At 37.8% G+C, this 22,209-nt stretch overlaps 1 protein-coding gene across 2 annotated transcripts; it reads right to left on the bottom strand.

Annotated features, from left to right (window-relative positions):
* Positions 1-46: 46 nt before the first annotated feature.
* CLBA1 (clathrin binding box of aftiphilin containing 1) lies at positions 47-19,278 on the bottom strand. 2 transcript variants are annotated; one of them, XM_026670118.2, is made up of 6 exons: positions 19,195-19,278; positions 13,191-13,886; positions 11,512-11,660; positions 8,846-8,975; positions 4,890-5,000; positions 47-1,975 (listed from the first exon to the last, which is right to left on the bottom strand). In XM_026670118.2, the coding sequence occupies exons 2-6, from the start codon at positions 13,668-13,670 to the stop codon at positions 1,808-1,810; spliced, it is 1,038 nt and encodes a 345-aa protein (XP_026525903.2). In that variant the 5' UTR covers positions 13,671-13,886; positions 19,195-19,278; the 3' UTR covers positions 47-1,807. The 2 variants fall into 2 exon arrangements, with proteins under 2 accessions (XP_026525903.2, XP_087808398.1); XM_087952272.1 differs by lacking the exon at positions 19,195-19,278 and adding an exon at positions 18,973-19,173.
* Positions 19,279-22,209: the final 2,931 nt, after the last annotated feature.

The raw sequence follows: 22,209 nt of genomic DNA, 5'->3' as shown, positions 1-22,209 counted from the left end.
GATGGTTTCAGGGTTACACACAGATAAGTCAATAGAGATTTGTTAGTTTTGTCAACTTTAGATTTATTAATGTTACAAGCCCTCAGACAGTAGTAGAAATATCTCTGCTTAACTCTGACGCAGCTGTTTAGTACTCAACCAGGTCTGAAGAACCCTTTCAATATTGCAATCATTTCCAAAGTGACTGATGGTAAGGGACACTCAAAAGTTGTAACTCAGAAATGTCTAGAGCAGCACAGGTTCTCACCATTGTCTTACACAAAGGCAGCTGCAAATTTAACTGAAGTATTGTTCTAAAAATGAATGGTAGTACACAAAAGAGTGCTCAATAGGTTTTACTCCATTAACTGAGAAGAATCTGTGCAGACTGTAAACATAGTAGAGGATAGATAAGGCTGCATCCAGATAGTATTTGTCCTGGCAAGTCAGAAGCCACACGAGTAGTAAGCCAATAGGTATGGGTTAAAAGGCTTTATAAAATTTATCAGAAACTCTGAAATATAAATTGCAAACATTTTAAAACAAAAGAAAGAAATTACTCTAAAACAAGGGGAAGTTATAGTACTTGATGGTTCATGATAGTAGAAACTAAGCACATGACTTCACATACATTAATGGCCATAGTGAAAAATCTCAATTTTGAAATGACCTGGATATTAAAGTAAGAGAGATGCTGAATTATTTAGCTGCAGCAGCAAGATGTACAAATACAAACCAATTTGAATACAAGGGATGCCAGACTTGGATACCAGACTTCTCTGTACCAAAATCAGCAGACTAATATTAAATGGTTCCCTGAAGTTTCATAAAAAGAACCTAAACTACTGTTTTAATAAGTGTTAGTTTTAAAAGCCAGGCTTCCAAGATGAAACATAGGAAATATAGTTGTATAGAAATGAGGACAACAGCTACACAGGACTGCTTAAGAAAGAACACAGCAAAAAGTGAACTCTGCAATGCTAACAGAAGCAATTCATTTCAATTGCACACATGCTTATAAATGGGTTTCATCCATTGAGTTTGCCTGCTACTCAACTATGTTAAAACAAGAATAACAAAATAGGTATTTGTTTTCAATGCTATACAACAGGACAGTTGAGCAATGCAAATCAAACATTCTCAGATTCCTTTCTTCGCAAGTATGTCACAAGAAGGACTTCTCTTGTACAGCCTTGTGTATTATGCCTATTTTAGGGTGCACAGTACAGCTAGTCAATCTCATAACAACACAAAAATTGTTATGGAATGATCTTCAGGACACATAAAAAGGCTCAGGAGCCACCGCGCACCTTTCTACAGCAAGAGGAGAGATAAAGCTATAAGGATAGATATAAAAATTATTGGAAAAAAGGGAAATCAAATGCAAACTTAAGAGAGTAGACAATGTGCGGTTACACAAATTAGTACATCTCCAGGCCAGGATAGTTGGTAGGACTTACTAGTGGAGTTGCAGCTGATTAAAACAAATCAAATAAAACCAAGGCAGGAACATACACTATGTATTTTAGGTATCATATCTGTCTAAAAAAGTTTGGAGGAAGATTAATTGGGCACACAGATAGTACAACACATGTTTCTAATACAGGCGCAATTAAAATAGTTTAAAAATGTCAGCAAAAGAGCAAGAGACACACATTTGCCATCTCTGAAAGAATACTTTTAGTCTATTCATTTAATGATTTATCCATTAGTGACATCATGAACAAACTATACCCATATCTATAAAATAAAATACATGGATGAAGCACACTTTCCCCCAAAGACATTTCTTTTTAAAATTTGTTTTAAAAAATGACAAACATTTCCATTAGCAAACGTTACTGCTAAACATTTTCATCCTTAAACTTTGTGCAGTAAAAAACCTCTTTTTTTGTGAAACTGTTATATATTGCATATTTGCACTGGATGGAGTCTTCTTCAGGAACAAGTTGTAAGTAAACAGATGACTCTGTCTTGGCTCAGGAGATACAGATAGCTGTGCAAAACAAAAGAAAGTAACTGAGTACTATTGAACTATTACACACCAGCATATACTACACTGCTCAAAAAAATAAAGGGAACACGAAAATAAGACATTCTAGTTCTGAATGAATGAAATATTCTTATTAAATACTTTGTTCATTACATAGTTGAATGTGCTGACAACAAAATCACACAAAAATTATCAATGGAAATCAAATTTAGCAACCCATGGAGATCTGGATTTGGAGTTACACTCAAAATTAAAGTGGAAAAAAAACACTACAGGCTGATCCAACTTTGATGTAATGTCCTTAAAACAAGTCAAAATGAGGCTCAGTAGTGTGTCTGGCCTCCACGTGCCTGTATGACCTCCCTACAATGCCTGGGCATGCTCTTGATGAGGTGGCAGATGGTCTCCTGAGGGATCTCCTCCCACACCTGGACTAAAGCATCCCCCAACTCCTGGACAGTCTGTGGTGCAACGTGACGTTGGTGATAGAGCAAGACATAATGTCCCAGATGTGCTCAATTGGATTCAGGTCTGGGGAACGGGCGGGCCAGTCCATAGCATCAATGCCTTCGTCTTGCAGGAACTGCTGACACACTCCAGCCACATGAGGTCTAATGCATTGTCGTGCATTAGGAGGAACAAAGGGCCAACCGCACCAGCATATTGTCTCACAAGGGGTCTGAGGATCTCATCTCGGTACCTAATGGCAGTCAGGCTACCTCTGGCAAGCACATGGAGGGCTGTGCGGCCCCCTAAAGAAATGCCACCCCACACCATTACTGACCCACTGCCAAACCGGTCATGCTGGAAGATGTGGCAGGCAGCAGAACGTTCTCCACGGCGTCTCCAGACCCTGTCACGTCTGTCACATGTGCTCAGTGTGAACCTGCTTTCATCTGTGAAGAGCACAGGACGCCAGCGGCGAATTTGCCAATCTTGGTGTTCTCTGGCAAATGCCAAACATCCTGCACGGTGTTGGGCTTTAAGCACAACCCCCACCTGTGGATGTCGGGCCCTCATATCACCCTCATGGAGTCTGTTTCTGACCGTTTGAGCAGCCACATGCACATTTGTGGCCCGCTGGAGGTCGTTTTGCAGGGCTCTGGAAGTGCTCCTCCTGTCCCTCCTTGCACAAAGGTGGAGGTAGCGGTCCTGATGCTGGGTTGTTGCCCTCCTACAGCCTCCTCCACGTCTCCTGATGTACTGGCCTGTCTCCTGGTAGCACCTCCATGCTCTGAACACTACGCTGACACAGCAAACCTTCTTGCCACAGCTTGCATTGATGTGCCATCCTGGATGAGCTGCACTACCTGAGCCACTTGTGTGGGTTGTAGACTCCGTCTCATGCTACCACTAGAGTGAAAGCACCACCACCATTCAAAGGTGACCAAACCATCAGCCAGGAAGCATAGGAACTGAGATGTGGTCTGTGGTCACCACCTGCAGAACCACTCCTTTATTGGGGATGTCTTGCTAACTGCCTATGCTTTCCACCTGTTGTCTATTCCATTTGCACAACAGCATGTGAAATTGATTGTCAGTCAGTGTTGCTGCCTAAGTGGACAGTTTGATTTCACAGAAGTGTGATTGACTTGGAGTTACATTGTATTGTTTAAGTGTTCCCTTTATTTTTTTGAGCAGTGTATATATTTGACATACCGTATTTGCCGGCGTATAAGACGACTTTTTGCCCCGAAAAACATGCCTCCAAGTGGGGGTCGTCTTATACGCCGGTATATCCACTGCCGGCTTTCGGATGCTTGTTGGACGCAGCGAAGGCGCCTCTGGCTTCCCGGATCCCCTGCGTCGCTTCCGCTTCATCCCGCTCGCCTCGCTCCGCCCGAGGCTGCAGCCTTCCTGCTCTTCCCATGGCCCCTGGCACTCCGCCCTGCCGCTGCAGCCCCGGGATTTCTGGAGGGCGTTTCCCGGTGGTGGTGGGGGGTCGTCTTATACGCCGGCAAATACGGTAGATCTGCTGCTAACAATAGTTTGATAAAGCATCCTAAGAGATATCCCATCCCAAGTTTTTTTTTTCTGAAAATACAAACGTACTTATTCTATATCCACTTATACCAAATTTCATTGAATAATTGAAGGGTCCTTAAAACTGGGCTTTTGATTATCTGAAACACACTAATTGCCAAATACAATAGAACAGGTGTGTGTGTGTGTGTGCACGCGCGCTCTGTTTTCTCTCAGTCAAGTGTCCACAATTATCCTTATTCTGTTGTAGAATTTCCAATTGACTTCATGAAGTGTTACAAGATACAGATAAGTGAGACAAGATAAAAGAGAATCAGATTTACATTTACAGACTCAAGTATGTTCTACAATTTAGATCATGAAAATGGGCCTAAAGCCCAAATCAAATCAGATATTTACCCACAGAGTTCCTAGAGAGCTTTAGTAAACTTAACTTATACAAGCAGGCTATTAGACTATAAAGATAACCAGTGAAATGCTTCCTATTGCTCCCTCTAAGAAGTGAATGATATGTGCTTCAGCCACCAGAATCAATATAATTTTTGGCTTGTTAAAATCAAGTCTCTATAGCACGGATAAAAGAAACGCCAGGCATAAAAATGTTTTCTATATTTTAGGCTTCCAATATGTGTGGAGTCCTTGGTGTTCTCTCAACTTAGTGGTTTATTGCAGATGTTTCATTATCAAACATTATCAGTGAGAGTGAATGGAGTTTGTTTCCTATATATATAACAATAACTTCCGCTGCAAATGTTGTTGGGAATGTGGTTTTCTCTTTGGTAATTCCTTGATTATGGTATTCCTTGATTATGGATCATTCTGCTTGACTGTTTGCCTACTGTTAATCCATACTTATATGCCAATACATTTTTAAAAACAGAAGCAACATACAAACAAACAAGATTTAATAAACTCATTTCATTCCTATTCTTACCTTAGTTTGAATTAGTGCTTTACAAGTGCTAAGGTTGAATTTGTCAACACTGGAATCTTCATTTTCTTTGTTAGTTTTTTCCAAAATACTGGCCTTAAATTCTGGAACAGCCTAATAAACAAGAATCATCATGTAAGGAACTTTATTTAAAACTGTGACTTTATTGTATAATGCATTGTGTGAATCATCTTGATATTAGATTGCTTCTATATTGGGCCTCATAAACTAGAGTCTTCAAGCTGAAGCACTGCCATTGTGAATTTCACAATGTTGTAAAGCACAGGCAAGAAGTATCTGCACAATTGCAACATTGGAAAGTACATAAAATTTCATTAGATGATAAAAAGGGGAAACCAGAGACACAATTGCATCAGTGGCAATTTAGAGTAAAATCTCCTCTGGATCTTGGAGCCTGACATTCAATCATTTTTATAAATAAAATTATTTCCCAAGTGATCTTCATAGAAAGGTTTTGTTTTGCTCTGCCTTATATTTTTAGGAAAATAGCAAAATGTGCAATTTCCAGGTTTTCTCCAAGTGCATTCCTCAAGGGAATATTACATTACAACATAAGGGCTGAATTCATATATAATTTTACACGTACAAAACACAACTGCTATGTTCATATGAAATACCCAAACAAGCCTTACTTTTATGTGTGTTTATGTTATTTATTGGTTGGTTTATTTCAAAGTATATAAGCCACTTCAGTGGAGACCCAGTTTGGTAGTGGCTAAATGCTGGATTACAAACCAGAAGATGGCATCTTCCCTTTCTTTAGGCATGAAAGCCAAGTGAATGACTCTGGGTCAGTTTTTCAGCCCAACCATGTCACAAAATTGTTGTTAAGGGAGAAAAGGAGAGGCATGAATAATATATGCATACTATACACTGCCTTGAGTTGACCAAAAACAAGTGAGATAAAAATCTAATAATAAATACATTTGTAGCATATATACATCTCTAGCAGGTTAAACAACAGCAATATTCAATCATCATGCATGCTACTGAAAACAAATGAATGAAAAACTGCTGCTGCTGCTGCACCATAGAGAGTATCTTAACTTACTGCACCTCTGTATGGTTTGCCAACTGCAGTGGCAGATAGGAAAGCACTCCAGGGGGTTAATGTCATTGCCCAGAAGATCATTGGTTGCCCTCTCCCCTTTTTGGAAGAACTTTATAGCTCCCGCTGTCTTAAGAAAGTTCAAAGCATTCTCAAAGATCCATCTCATCCTGGGCACCTCTTTTTTTGAACTATTACTATCTGGCAGACGGTACAGAATAATAAAAACAAGGACAAATAGGCTGAAAAACAGCTTCTATCCCAGGGCAGGAGCTCTTTTGAATTCTGCTGTATAGTGCAGTGCTGGTGTGGTGTCGGGGGTTTCCGGTTCAATGTGTGAAGGGTGAAGGATGTGTGTTTGTGTTTATTTTCATGCTCATGGTCATGATGTGCACTGAAGATGGTGTTTGATTTCGTTGTACGGGGTGCAATGATAATAAAGTAAACCAAACTACTGTACCATGAGAAACTATACTAGAGAATGTTTGCTGTGGTACAGTAGCATTTATGATGAGTAAATATTCCTGTTGTTTTAACCTGCTAACCACACTGTCTTAAACACACTGCAAGGAGATGATATCCAATTCATTCCCTGGTAGCTTCTTAGAACAACCAGATTTTATTGCCCTTCCTAAATTCCAAAAGAACTGGAGTTGCTCTAAAACCTAGGGAGGGTATTATTTTATGGGAGAGAGGCAGCAATAGAAATTGTTTTTGTGGCTCTGATAAAACTACTCTCTAGGAGTACACACTGAGACCTTGGATTTTATTGGGTAGGCAGATAACATTGGGCACAGTTAGTCCCAAAGGCACCCAGCTCCTAAGCCATGTAAAGCTTTATAGTGTCATGACTAGCTCAAGCTCTGATAAGGAAACTGACAGCAAGCAGCCAGAATTACCAGATGAACTGCCTCTTGGGCAATTGCAGGGAGAGGACTGCGCTGCCTAGTAACCAGGAGTCTCAGCTGCTGGTCTTGGAAGATGAGAAATCTGAGCTGCTACACCCTCCCCAGAGCAAGATCTCGCTGTGTGGAGAGCAGAGCAAAGGCGATCTTGCTCTTTCAAAGGAGCAACATCAGGGTTGCTTCTCTTTAAGAAGAGCAGCCAGCTCAAGCCCTCCGTTGAGGGTTTATTAACCTAGTCTCTGTGTGCCTTTGCTTTTCGTCTTGAAATCTTGAGACTGTGACTCCGTCCCAGACTGACTGACAACTTTGCTATCACATTTGGACCCTTGGACTTCATCGGACCACTTTTGTCTCTGCTGCTGGAGACAAGCTTGCTGGACTTTGGAGGGGGGGATGATTTCTTGTCTGTATATGCTTGCATGCTCATTTCCTTTGCTGCTTATTTGAGAACTTGCTAGTAAAGTTTGCAAATCTCACTAGTGTCTGTGAGCCTGTGGCCCAAGACAGGAGATATAGACACAGATATAACTACCAACACTTTAAAAGTAATTGAAATCTCACAAGATTTCTGAAAATAGTGGTGTTACATGGACAAAGCCTTATTATCAGCTTTAAACATCTTTTGAATAACAAAATAATGGAGCTGGAAAACACCTTGGAGGTCTTCTAGTCCAACCCCCTGCTATACCATTTCAGACAAATGGTTGTCCAATCTCTTCTTAAAAACCTCCAGTGATAGAGCACCCACAACTTCTGAAGGCAAACTGTTCCACTGGCTGATAGTTCTCACTGTTAGGAAATTTATCCTTAGTTCTATGTTGCTTCTCTCCTTCATTAGATTCCATTAGTTCTTGTCTTGCCTTCTGGTGCTTTGGAAAATAAGATGACCCCTCTCTTCTTTGTGGAAGCCCATCACTGCTATTATGTAACCACAAGTCCTTTTTTTCACTGGATTAGACATACCCAATTCCTGAAACCGTTCTTCATGTGTTTTAACTTCCAGCCCTCCAATCATCTTTGGGTTTTTTTCGCACGCTTTCCAGAGTCTCTACGTGTTTTTTTTTTAATAATATGGCAACCAAAACTGGATTTGGTATTCTAAGTGTGGTCTTACTAAGGCTATATATAAAGCACTATTAATACTTCACGATTTTGATTCTATCCTTCTGTTAATGTCACCTCGGATTGCATTTTTTTGGCTGCTACTGCACACTGCTCATATTTAAACGACTGTCCATTAGGACTCCAAGATTGCTCTCATAGTTACTGCTATTGAGCCAGGTTTCACATAATCTGTACCTGTACATTTGGTTTTTCTTGCCCAAGTGTAAAACCTTACTTTTCCTTACATTCCATATATCTTTTTCTATCGGAGGATAGAAAGAATGGAGGATAAAAAGACTGCTATGTAAACATGAAAAAAGGGAAAATCAATGTAAAAAAAGAATCAAATTCCTTAGCTTTTAGAAGAGTTATTTTTTTAATTTACTAACCCTCTATGTTGTTTGGGGTATCAGATCAGATCATTTTCATTTCATTTGATTCCAAATTATGCAGTAGTTTTTTATGTATAATTTTAGGAGAAGGAGCAGTATATATAGAGTGTCAGAGTGTCTACAAGCAGAGGCCTGAGACCTCCGATCTTTCACCGGATGCATTAGCTCTGCCACCACAACATTCAATAAATAACACCAGCTGTCTAGACTTCAATTTTTTAAAGAGAAACACAAAGTTCCCCCCCAACCACCATTTTTGAGCTCTTACTGAACTATTAAAAAATTCCAGTATTCATTTTGTAAAAAAGCAAAAAAGCTTGATATAAACTTTCACATTTTAGTTCTGTAAATCTATGGAAATATACATACAGGATATTTTCTAACAAGTGAAATGTGAAAGTTCAATTGAACAGTAGCCTTACAGCATAGTATCTATTAAGTTTAAACACAAATACTAAGAATGTTCTAGAAAGTATCACTGAATACTACCTTTTGATTAGCATTGATTCCAAGCACAGCTAAAAGATTTTCTTGACAATGAAATTCATTTCGATGGCATCTTAAATCAGAAGGGCTATTGCACTGAGTAAGAGTTTTCCATAAATTTGCTGAGTCAAGGCTTTAAAGGAAATACAATTCAGATTAATATAAGGTAAACATCCACCATATTTCTTGCTTGCATTTCAGATCAGCTTTATAAGATAGCAAACATATTGCCATGCTTAATTACATATTGGGTATATGAGCTCTTACTAATCAGAAGACACATATCATGATTAATTAAATCAAAAGAGCATGATTTTTTGACAGCAAACTTAACATTTCATTCTGTTACTTAAAAAATAATCAGACATAAAGCCCCTTTCAACAAATCCAGTTTTATAAAGGGATATATGATTCTGAAATTCTTAGTATTACTGTCTTGGAAAAACTAAGACAAAGTAATATAAAACCAATACAAATTAATCAAATATATGGATCTATTATTTGTTGCTTTGAAGCAAGTAAGTAAATATTAATGTGTGTCTGCTTCTTTGCCTACATATTAATTTATTTTAGTTTATAGTATCTTAGAAATTATTTCTGATGACATACAATCCCAATAAATCAATAATTTCTTGGTGTAATCAGGGCAGAGTTTAACTACTGTTTTGAAAATAATTATATTCTCTTCTATGAACAGGTGACACAATTCAGATGGCACTAAAGTAAATTAGGAGCAAAGCTGCCCTTATGAAGAATCAGAGAAAATGTCCTGATCAGAGGAATCTGCTAGCTGGGAATCAATCATCAATATAAACTGGCTACCACTGATACCTGCAATAGATGCAAAGCTAACATGCAATCAAGAGAAATACTGCTTAATCTCACAAAAACAAAAAGTAACCACGGTATGCTAATTGCTACCAAAGAAAGTTTGATATCTGTATTAAGGTAATATATTTATCAAGCCAACTAAAATGTCCCAAAAAATCGCATGAAACTTTTCAAGCTCTTCAGCATATTTAATCAAACAAAACAGTAAATAAAAAGCATGGACAGTTATAATGCTAATACTTTATGCTAATAGTGATAATTTATATTTTAAAAGAACATAATAAAGGAGAGGCTTGCACATATTCAAACTGAACTCTCACAGCTGCAGCTATAATCTCTCTTGATTGCTAGGCAAATCTATCTCAACAGCATATGAATCCAATAAGTAACAAAAGAATTTTCCCTGCTTAAAAGATAACAGATTATTTATTTAAGATTCTCTGCATTATAAGTAAAATGAACAAATTATAGGAAATGGAGGTAAAGAAAACACTAAATGGTTTTTAAAAACTAGGAATAATTTTAGAATGCATACTGGACAAAAAAGGCAAATAAAGGAGACATTGTTTTATAACTAGTATAACTGAAACATTATTTTTGTAAAAAGTATACCCCCAACTACAGTTCATTACATTACTCATCATTCATTGGTTCCAGGAGGCTCAATGAGTACCAAAAACAATGAGTACCAAACACATTTTCCCCATAAAGAATAATGTAGTGAGTCACAAGGCAGCTGACACTGACAAGTTCTAGCTTGTGCATCAAGTACCAAACAAATGATGAGTACCAGGACAAAAGTTTCACATCAAAATGTATTGAGTACCAAATTCAATGAGTGTCAAAGCCGTTGAGTACCACAATACAACTGTACTGATGAGACTGTCTTATTTGTTAGCTGTTGTTAAGTCTGAAAACATTACATTTCCTATATTTGTCTGCGGCTGAATGTTAAAGATTTAAAAGCAAAATATCAGCTACTTTATATGTGTCTTCATCTCAAGAATCCTAGGAAGCATCTTAGGTACAATCTGAAATCACAAGACCAAATAGAGACTCATCTGAGTATTGGCAACTTCCTCCTATCTTCCCTCTCTATATGTTGCTTGCCAAAGAGTTCTGGGGTTTTGAAACCTGTTTGTGTTATGACTTCTGAGTCAACCTAATAAAAATATTGCCATTTTATCAAGACAGTATTGACTATTCATTCATTGGGCAGAAAGGGAGTATTTGTAGAGAGCATTCCTCATCCCTTATTGTCAGACACAACACTCTACTTCTATTGAGTGTCACCTGGAAACTAGAAAGTTGGAGGACAACACACTTCAAGCTTATATACCAGCTAAGGAGCTGGATGACTTTGAGACAGCCCAATCCATCTCACAGGGTTGTTGTTGTGGGGAAAATAGGAGGAGGAAGGTTGTTTGGCTATTGTGTGCTGCCTTGAGTTATTTTAAAAAAAATAAAGGCAGGATACAAATAAATAAAAACCACCAGTTGTTTTCCAGCAATAAGAAGAAGAATACAAGCGAAGAAGGATTGGCTCAACCAGTAATATATTCAGATAATTCTCTACTTTATTCTGACTTGTGTGACTTTTCTATTTAGTTTTTAAGACAGACAACAGACCCTTACTTCATTATTCAAGCAGCTTTGAGAATGAAATGTCTGAAAATTGGGTTAAAATAACAGTAAAAAAAATAAACACCATCTTCCAGTTTTTAAATGAATTTAAAATGTCCTGATTTTAAATTCTTGTCCTAATACTACATTTACTGGCATCTTCAGAAGACTAATCTTCTTCTATAAATGGCATTATCAAGACAAACAAATCTTACCAAGCTTGTTTCTCTGTACATTCAGGAATGTTTGCATCTTGTCTTTCTGGGTGAAGTGCTTGCTTCAATGTACTTATTTTATCGAAGCATTGTGGTACTGGGATTTCAGGAAAACTCTGTTTAACAGTATCTTCAGAACTAACGACAACCTAAAGAAGTATATAGTACAAGAATGCAGCAGCATGTGGATTTATACAGAGGCAAAACAAAGTTTAATTACGTTTAAAACCTAGAGATTATTCCTACTTCTCCATAGGAAACTTTCTTCTGCAAATCTGCAACAGTGAACTTTAGACTCCTTTCAAAGATTTAAAAATCACGTGGATTCCCAATTAACTATTCAGGAGAGAGAGAAAAATCCTGAAAAATCTAATGTACCATGGGGCTAACAATCCAGCATTAACTTAAGTTTGTCATTCTCCAGCAGAATGTAGGATACTATAGAAATAATGTAATCACATTTTCATCTAATGACCCGCTTTACAAAATAACCCTCTGTACCTGGTGCTGTATTTTTGCTGTTATTTTTCAACAAAGATTCTTATATGTAAGCAATTATTTTTATCATAGAGCCACAACCAATAATCAAGCTCAACTTGACATACTTACATTCTTGGTATTTTATTAAAGTATATATTAGTACTGTACAATTAATGGTTTCACTGCTAGGATTTTGGCATCATTTTTCTTTTTCACCTTCTCCCCTTTTCGTTTGCCACCAAACTATGTAATTTTTATACATGTTTTATTCCACTAGGCTTTGTTTTCTTCTATAGTTTTAATAAGAAAAGACTTCTCATTTCCCCTTATTATACTCAAGGACAGCTTGAATTTTAGAAAAAGACAAGCATACTTCCAAATGTCAAATTCAATATAAGTATGTGTAATGCACGATGAAGCTAAAAACCCTAATTTCATGAATACACTGTGGAAAGCCTAATTCTCTGGAAACAGGTCTTAGAATTATGGAGGAAAGCGTCATACTTTGACTAAGTATGTAGCTGAGAAGTTAACAAATTCCACACCAGGGATCCTTCAGCAAGGGATGGCCTAATGAGAGCCTCACACATAGGTGCTATTCTTGCAATCCTGTAGGGGGATCCATTTTTAAGGGGATCCATTTTAAGGAGACTCCCTTTTTCCTTAAAAATAGAGACTTCCAAGGGACTGTGAGAAGAGCATAGCTGGCTAGAGAATTCTGGGAGTTGAAGTCCACAAGTCTTAGAAGTTGCCAAGTTTGGGGACCTCTGGGCAAGGCCTTCCCAATGCTGAGGACCCTATGCTCTGCATAACAGCGGCCTTGGAGAGAGCAGGGGTAAAGGTGTTCACAGGGATGACTCACTTAATGACCCTCATGACTAGCAGACGTAACGAGCATGCTACATTATAGCCCTAATTCAAGGACTACCTCCAAACATATGAGCTTACGTATATTTTCCAGATTAATGAAGAACCATGATTTATCATTTAGCTCGGTTGGGCTATACTAGCTATGCAGAAAAGTAAAATAAAAAAAACAGATAACGCTTAAATGCATCATGAACTAATATGCTGTCTTAGTGCTGTGACAAATACTTAATGTCTGTATTATAAAAAATAAAGAGCAGTTATTACACAGTGTGAAACGTGAGAAAAAAGGGAGCCTGCTCAGAAAATTCATTGGTCTTATCAATATTTACCTTCGTTGTAGTTTTAGCAACTGTTTCTTTTTCATATCCAACAGCTTTGGAAAGAACCTGTCTGAATGAGGTAGTGGAATGAGTGTCATTGATATCCATACCAATTGTATGTGACACCTTTTCATTTATCTTCTCCAAAGGTTCTGGAATGTAACTTAAGTTCACCAGTTTGACCTCACTGAAACCTTCAAAATCACCCCAAGTATTGCTGGATTCCACTGTGTTGATATCCTGAGGAATCTCCAGTGATCCTTCACCAATTGTTCCATCATCATCATTGTTCCTGTGAACGTTTTCCTGAACCAGTTCCATTTCTAGGGATGCATCCAGATTTCCATTTTGGTTTAAATAATGGCTTCCAGTTCTACAGCTGTACTCACTTGGTGAGATGGCGTATTTCTCTGTAGAGAGACCTTTTAAACATGACTGGTTTTCGCCTTCCACACAACTATTCATTTGCAGTAAATTCTGTCCTTGCATTTTAGCTGTTGTAGCAAGGAGGAGTCACTTATTAACATCAACACAAATGTTATTGGGACACAATAAAGCCATTAACCTTAGGAAGATACAGTGAAATACTTCATTGTATCTTGAATAGTTTGCAATAATGTTGCTAAGCAAACCAGCATGTCTTTGGTGTCTCCCAAGCCATCAACAATGCCTGTTTTCAGTCTTGCATCAAATCCAGATTTCAGTCTGCAAAAGAAGGGTTATAAATGAAGATCCCTGATAATAAGGTGAATAAGACAAAAGATAAGCTCTCAGGCAAGAGAAATGTTCATGCTTTGTCAAATAAATTCCAATGTGCTTAAAAGTTTTTTTTAAAGCCTTAACCTACAGCAGCCCAGGACTATGTAACTTGCTTTGCAAGTAGTCCTTGACTTACCACCACCACTGGGACTAGAATGTTCGTTAAGTGATAAAATCATTAAATGAGTCGTGTCCAATGTTACATGTTTTTTGCCATGATTGTTAAGCAAATCATGTTGTTTGCAAGTTTGAAGTCCTCTGGGAAGGTCTTAAATGGCAATAACACGACCAAGGGATGCTGCAACCATCAAAAATAACATCATAAATACATGACAGCTGCCAAGTGCCCAAATTCTGAACACATAACTGTGGGGATGCTGCAATGGTCATAAATATGAGGACTAATTGCAAGTCACTTTTTTCAGCACTGTTCTAACTTCAAATAGTCATTATATAAATGGCCATAAGTCTAGCATTACATATGTCCAGGATATTTTTGTATAGATGTTTTTGCAAGGCTTGGGACAAATAAATGTGGTATAAAACATTGTCACTCCTGTTTTTAAACATCAGTTTAAATACCCAGAGTATTTTTTTCTTGCACAGAAAAAATATGCTAAAATTAAAAATGAAATATTTTTATAATAATTTAATAGATTATATTTAATCTATTATATTTAGTGTTTAAATAACACTAAAATTTTTGAGATATCTTTTGCAATTAATGTATTCATATAGGTTTTTTTTAAAAAAAGACAAGAAAGAAAACCTTTACCTGCTGAATAAGTCAAATAATTCTTTGCACATCATTGCACTTTACCAAAAAATAACTTACAGTTTGATAAGAAATATCACACATAAAAACAAGCTGTGCATATTGCAAAGAACCAAATTTGTTTCAAATGCATGCTTGACCTCTTGCCTAGCAGTCCCTAAATCACTTTAAAAAAATATCTCAGGTGATTTAAAACATTTTGACATTCTTTGTGCATAGTAATAATTTATCCATTTGAAAAATATCCCAAATATATGATATACAGAACCTGCCTCAAACAGAACACAATGTTCAATAAAATTGTAAGTCAGATTAAAATCATAATCATAATAGGCAGTTGATGTAATAGTAGTTATGGCACTATGCTAGAAACCAGAAAACTGTGAGTTCTAGTCCCAGTTTCAGTCCAAAGCCATCTGGGTGACTTTGGGCGAGTCACATTCAGCCTATAAAAAAGCAGGTAGTGTCAAACAACCTTGTCAAGACAAACTAATCCAGGAAGTTACCAATAATTAACAGTAACTCAAAAGTACACACACACACACACACAGGAAATGATAGAAAGGAATTTAATTTTATATATATATATATATATATATATATATATATATATATATATATATATATATATATATATTACATATTATGCAATTATGTATATATATTGTATGTATTGTAAGAAATCACCTTCCTTTCACTGCAATTTACACCTCAGTACTTTTATTTCACACTAAATCCATTAAAAATTACTATAAACTGTTCATCCTCCGAAGACTTCATTTCTAAATCTCAATTTGAAACGTACTGTGCAGAGTATTCCTATTATAAAATTCTGAAAATCCTTCTACTGATATAGCTGCTATCTTTCTTTCTGGAAATAGAATAGAAATGGCACGCCCTCTTCCCAAAACCTTCTGTGTATCGTTAAAACAGACTTGGAGCAGTGTTTCTCAACTCTAGCAACTTTAGGATGTGTGGACTTCAATTTCCAGAAGTTGCCAAGGTTGAGAAACATTGTACTAATGAAAGAAACTCACAACAAATATTGAAGGTGCAAAGAGATCTGTGGAGGGGACCAGCACCAAATTTGTTATTTTTGGTGATTAAAGTAGTTCCACCAGAGGAAGACTGCATTTTTTCATTTTACATAGAATTAAGTCTGCTAAATGGGACTTGATTTCTGTAAACAACATTGTTGGCCTTGCCACCTAGGATAATTTTCTATTAAAGAGAAAACTATATTACATCACATAAATTCTATAAGGAGGAGTCTGGAACAGCAGTAGTGGTTAAAAGATCACCAAATTATGTGTGAGGGTGTGTTCCCACTTATCTTTGCCTTAAGTAGATCTGGAAAGCAATAGTTCACATATTTTGCTTTGTCGTTTTGCTGGCAGCTTGATGTTTATTTTAACCCAGTTACTGTGCTTTATTCAATGAACCATGGTTAGGCAAACTACGATTTAGTACAATGGGAAAAACATATATGTTGATGTTCAGATTCTTTAGAAACAAGTCAGTTGATCTAGAAAATTAAAGTGATTAGCAACATACTTCTTAGTATATATGGTTTTGAAAGCATTGCTATGTTTCTTATTTATTTTACATGATGGAACGTACTGGTTACTCTGAGCACAATAGCTCTTCAAATCTAGACATCTGATTTACAGAAATAAAACTGAATAAAAAGAAGAGTTTCAAACACTCTCCAAAAGAAAGTGCACTGGAAAATCTCAACTACTTAAGGGTAAGTACCTTTTCTGAGCTGGAAAAAAAGACTTAATCCAGTCAATTCACAGACCTGCCAATTATTCTAACAATAATCTAATATGAAACAGTACTCTAGCTGTCTGTTGCACACATTAATCACATTCTATTAAGTATTTCCAACATTCTTCAGTGGCTAGATCTGCAACAAATTATAATTCTTTCATATCAGAAGGACCACAGGCTATTTTCCTTCGCAGTACATAAAAAAAGTTATTAATTACACAAGCATAGATAGCTTTTCACTGCATTAAGCCATATCTGATTAGTCTGGTTCTGATTTAACATGGCTCAGCCACTGCATTCTTAGTACAGCATTAAATCAGATCAGTTTATTTCATTCAACAACCCTCAATTAAAGGGTTAGTGCAATGTATAGACTCAGTCATATATTTGGTTCTGGTCTGGATTAGTGTAATACGTATATGCTCAACATATTTAAGGGCTATCCTTTCAAATTTTTCAACCAAATTACTAGGTATTTAATGATGGTATCATTCCCTTATAGACACATAGAACACTGTAAAGTATTAATGAATCTAAGGATTATCAGCAATGTAAAAATAAGAGTTTGGTAACATGCAATGACAAAAGTGTTTTCAGTGGAAAAAAAGAAAGGTATCTGTCATCACTGTTAATAACAAGCTCTAAGACGAGGTGCTTCAAACTTGACAGCTTTAAGACTTCAACTCCAGAATTCCTCCTCCAGTCATGTTAGCTCAGGAATTCTGGGAGTTGAAATCCACAAGCCTTAAATTTGCCAAGTTTGAAGACCCTGGCTCTAAGACAATGTTGGAGAATGTTTCTTTGCCTTGGAGAATTACTCATTTACCCCACCAAACAGATATCAGGGTGGGGGGGTGGGGATTAACATACCTTCATTTTAAGAAATAAACTATGGAAGATACTATATAAAATCTTTGGAATGTCCAATGAGCTAATGGTTCATTTGAATTAACAAAAACCTCATCCAATTGTTCATAAAATATTTGTGTAATAAGTTGAAATTTCAGAGTCAAAAATCTTAAAAATTGATGTTGCCTCCAAGAAATGTGAAAGTTTCTTTCCAGCTTAGATATCAATCCTGCTGTTTGTCACCAGCAACACATTCTTTTATAAAGTAGCACCCACTTTATACTTTACATTGGAGGTGTTACCGACTGTGAATTAAAGTAGAGCATGGTGGGTAGATATACAGAAATTTGTACTAAAATAAAACCAGTGTGATCATACCAATGTGCGCTACCAGTCACATGGATAAAAACTTCTTACCCAACAAGATTGGGGGAAGCTGAAAGAGCGAAAGATGTGGTTAGGCAGGATCAGGAAACCACTGCAGTGTCACTTCCAGATGTGAACTGAAATGCCACCTGCTCCATCTTGACCAATGGTAAACAATTACAAGAACTGCAATCCAATAATATCTGGAGGACCACCTCTTTAAATGGATAGAGCTTTTTCTTTAGAGGTTTTTTTAAGTCATGCCATGCTATTTGGGGAATTTTGGAGGCCTACACATCTTTAAATTACTGAGATTGATAAACACTGTTCTATACTCTCTTGACTGGCTTCACACACTGTCATGTTTTAAACTAGGAGACAAACAATGAAAACAAACACATATTGAATTAACTGGAAAGTGTTAATCTCATCATATTATAAATATGCATTGAAGAAGTTTTAATAGTCAATACTTGATCATTTAATGTAGGCTAGGTTTAGTAGTTCTTATAAGCAACCATTGATTTTTAAAAGAAACACAAAAAGCATTCTGTTAATGAGTGCATTTTAATTCTTGAGGGCATAGAACTGAAAAGCTAAAAATACAGCAGCTATAAAAGGATCAAAGCATCTCAAATTCACCCAGATTATATGTCCACAAAAGCAGCAATTTTCTTTTCTAGTGTTATTGTTTACTGTAGAATTCCATTGACTTCAGAAATAATATGTATTAAATACTCAGAGTTTGCTATCACTTCTATCTGCAAGTTGCCCATGGATTCTTCATCCAATTAAATACTATTTTTTGAAGAAGTTATGTACATGTGCCTGATCAGAAACCCAGTTTAATATACAGCACAATCCATACCAGAACACAATATGTTTAAAATATCGTAATTCCAGTAAAGAAAGGTGAAATTATAAGAAAATCCTGCACACAATCAAGCTAAAATTGGTTTTCTCTCAAATACTGTGCCTCAAATATTCAGGGGGTTTACAAGAAATACGGCACTGCTTCACTGGGGTATCATCAAGGGAACACATGATTATATCGTATAAATGCTGAATATACAAGAATTCAGAGTAGCAGGCCTGAACCCAAAAGTCAGGATCGAAATGCCCCAAATCTATAGGCTAAGCCAGGCAAGCTATTCATCCACAACCAAGACTGCTTTGAGAATAAAATGAGGAAATAACAAAGCACATCGATCTACGAGGGTTGGGTAAGAAAGTCTTAAAATGTCGCTTCGCTAAGTGCCTCGCACCCACCGATGCCCGAATCCCTTCTTCCTCCTGACAACAAGCCTCCTATCTCGACCTCCATCTCCCTTGTCATCCCCTGCAGCCTTTTCCTCCTAGAAAGGCGCTCGGGCTCCAGAGCTTAAGAGGCGACCGGGTCCCAGAATACCAAAGCTGAAGGCAACACCGATAAGAAACACGGCGGAAAAAAGCCACAACTCTCCCCCTCACACACGCGCGCACAGGCCTTACCTGCTCCAGCCCGCGTTACCTGCCTCCCCACCCGGCGGGGGCCCGGCGCCGACTAGAACGGAGGCGGAGCGGAGCGAACAGCAGGTGCCGGTTTGTACAAGAGGGAGAAGCCAGATTGGCTGATTAAGCCACAAAAGGGGAGGCGCTACAACGCGTACCGAACGCGGTTCCTTGGACACCCGGAGAAAAAAACAAGAGGACTCGGGAAGGCTCGGCCTTGCGACGCGCGTGAATAACAGGGAACGAGTGCTGCAAGGGTGTGAATAGGATAGGATAGAATAGAATAGAATAGAATAGAATAGAATAGAATAGAATAGAATAGAATTCTTTATTGGCCAAGTGTGATTGGACACACAAGGAATTTGTCTTGGTGTAAATACTCTCAGTATACATAAAAGAAAAAAATACATTCGTCAAGAATCATAAGGTACAATACTTAATGATAGTCATAGGGTATAATAAGCAATCAAATCATACTAGGAAACAGTCAATAAAAATCGTTCAGGGCGGCGATTTCCCCCCATTGTGGTCTACCAGCTGCCTTGCCATAGAGAGGGAAAGTAACGCGTACCTATTTTAAAATATCTATATATTGCAAAGACAGAATGGATTTTTTCTAGCTTCCCCAGGAATCTCATTCAAAGCGCTAATGTTCTTTACTTCTCTGGCGGAAGTCACCGCTGTGGCTTTCTTTGAGGGTCACGCACCAAACGGAGCGCTTTTCTGAGATTTTTTTTTTAAATTAAAGTACAACCCTAAATGAGGTTATCGCCTTCTCTTTTGTTTTTGTTTATTACTGTTTCCTTTTAGGGCTCCCCCCCAAAAAAAAGCTAAAATCAGGACAATCAGAGCTGAGGTGCAAAACCTCAGAGCGCGGCTAGGTGGCAGCAAAGAGATTTAGAACACCCCCCATAGTTTTCATATGCTTCGTTCCTTTTCGGGAGAGGGAAGGGGTTACGATTGGGTTGCTAGCGAGAGGAACCTGGAAGTATCGCCTTTGTTAACAGTATTTCTCGACCTTGGCAACTTGGAAGATATGTAGACTTCAGCTCCCAGAATTCCCCAGCCATCTGAAAGTTGAAGTCCACACATCTTCGAGCTTGTGTAAGAGCGACAAACACTACTCTATTGTTTTCGGCCACAAACAATGAGCTCATGTTCAGAAAATGTTCCGGGGGGCGTGGCTTTCCCGGCTGATTCTTTAGCTCTATGGCAACCCTGGGGTTGCTTATGTCAACCGGCTTCAGTAACAAAGAAATGCCCGTAATCAAATTCTATACTTTAAAGGAGCTGTTTAGGCGACGGAGAATATCTTTCCCTCCTCAGTTCAAGGACTCAATCACTGTATCCCCACCATCAAGTATCCCCTAGTCTTGAAAATATCTAGTGAAGGGGAGATTATAGTCCTCCCCAGGATCTGATTCCGCTATCAAACTACTCCCCCAGATGGTTTGGATTTCCCCCACCTAATTTTAGTCAGAATCTCGTTTCTATAGCTTTAAGTCCATCATTCTGCATGCTGACATAAACACAAGATGTTAGCTATTTGGGCACCTTGTAACACCTTTTCTAGTGTCTAAAAGGTGAAAATTGAACCTCCCCAGCTCATTTAATTTTTATGTACAGGATTTATATTTACCTTTCTTTGATATAGTTCCAGTTTCTGATTTCTAAAAGTGTAGCTTCCAGAACCCAAGTAGAATCAAACCAACACAGAATAAAATTAAAACAGCTGCAAAACGAAATGAATACATTACATTTCTTCAGTCCAATTATCTTACCTCTAGAATTAACAGTAGAGAATCTCCAGAGCTAGGAAACCCAAAACCTACTAGTTACTCAGTGACCTGTTCTCCCATCCTCTCAGCCCACTCACTTGCAGCCCAACCCACCTCACAGGGTTGTTGTTGGAGGGGGAATAAGAAGAAGTAGGAATATGAAGTATGTTTGCCACCTCAAGTTATTTAAAAATAATAAAGACAGGATAAAAAATCAAAAATTTAAAAAATCCTTCTCAACAGTTCTCAGTCATTGGGAAAGAAGCTTAATGACATATCTTGGTCAGCCTAGGATTGGGTAGAGCAGGGGTGTCAAACTCAAATTCATCGGGGGCCGCATCAGCAGTTTGGTCCCCATCAAAGGGCCGGTTGTATCTGTAGGTCTATGTGTCCACTCTTTATTATCATAAATTAATGTCACTGCATTCAATTATTACTGTTTTTTGTAATAATGTAAGTAATAACTAGCTCTGAAAGCAGAAACATAGTCAGAATAATGACAAATAGATATTCAAATGTACAATTATTGTACAATGTATTGAAAAATGTTTTTTGGTAACAAACATTAATTTTTTTTTAAACATACAAATATTGCCAAACACTGTTTATTAAACATATGGAAAACACAAGGCATTACCTTTTTTTTAACTTTTTTTTTTTTTATAAAAGTTTTATTGATTTTAACAACTTTTATAAATAATTATATTTTTTTTAACTTTTATAGTGCCCAGCCATGTGCCCCCTTTTAAAGTGCCCAGCCATGTGCCCCCTTTTAAAGTGCCCAGCCATCTGCCCCCTTTTATAGTGCCCAGCCATCTGCCCCCTCCATTTACTTTACTTACCTTTTACTTCTTTCTTTCTTTTACTTCTTTCTTCTTGCTCCTCTCCGCGCGTCCGCGCTCTCCTCTGATCCCTGGAGATGTCGGGCGGACGTCACGTGATGACGTCACGTCCGACACCCAGGGAGCAGTGCGGGGCAGGAAGAAGTCGGGCCAGGTCCCGGAAGGTAAGTAAATTTTTTTTTTTTTTAACTTGAGCCATTTTTAAAATGAATTTTAAAGGCACGGAGTAAATTCATTGAAAAAAAAAAGGGGAGGCTGCAAGGCTGGCGGCGGCACCGCGGGCCATCAGACGAGGTCTGGCGGGCCGGATTTGGCCCGCGGGCCTTGTGTTTGACACCCCTGGGGTAGAGCAATGTTTCTTAAAGTTTGGTCTGGGGATTATCCCTGGCAAGTCC

Source organism: Notechis scutatus, chromosome 1 (assembly GCF_049901735.1).
Source record: "Notechis scutatus isolate UNSWTSFEM ecotype Mainland chromosome 1, rNotScu1.2, whole genome shotgun sequence".
NCBI classification, from domain to species: Eukaryota; Metazoa; Chordata; class Lepidosauria; order Squamata; family Elapidae; genus Notechis; species Notechis scutatus.
This window is presented reverse-complemented; position numbering and strand designations above follow the sequence as displayed.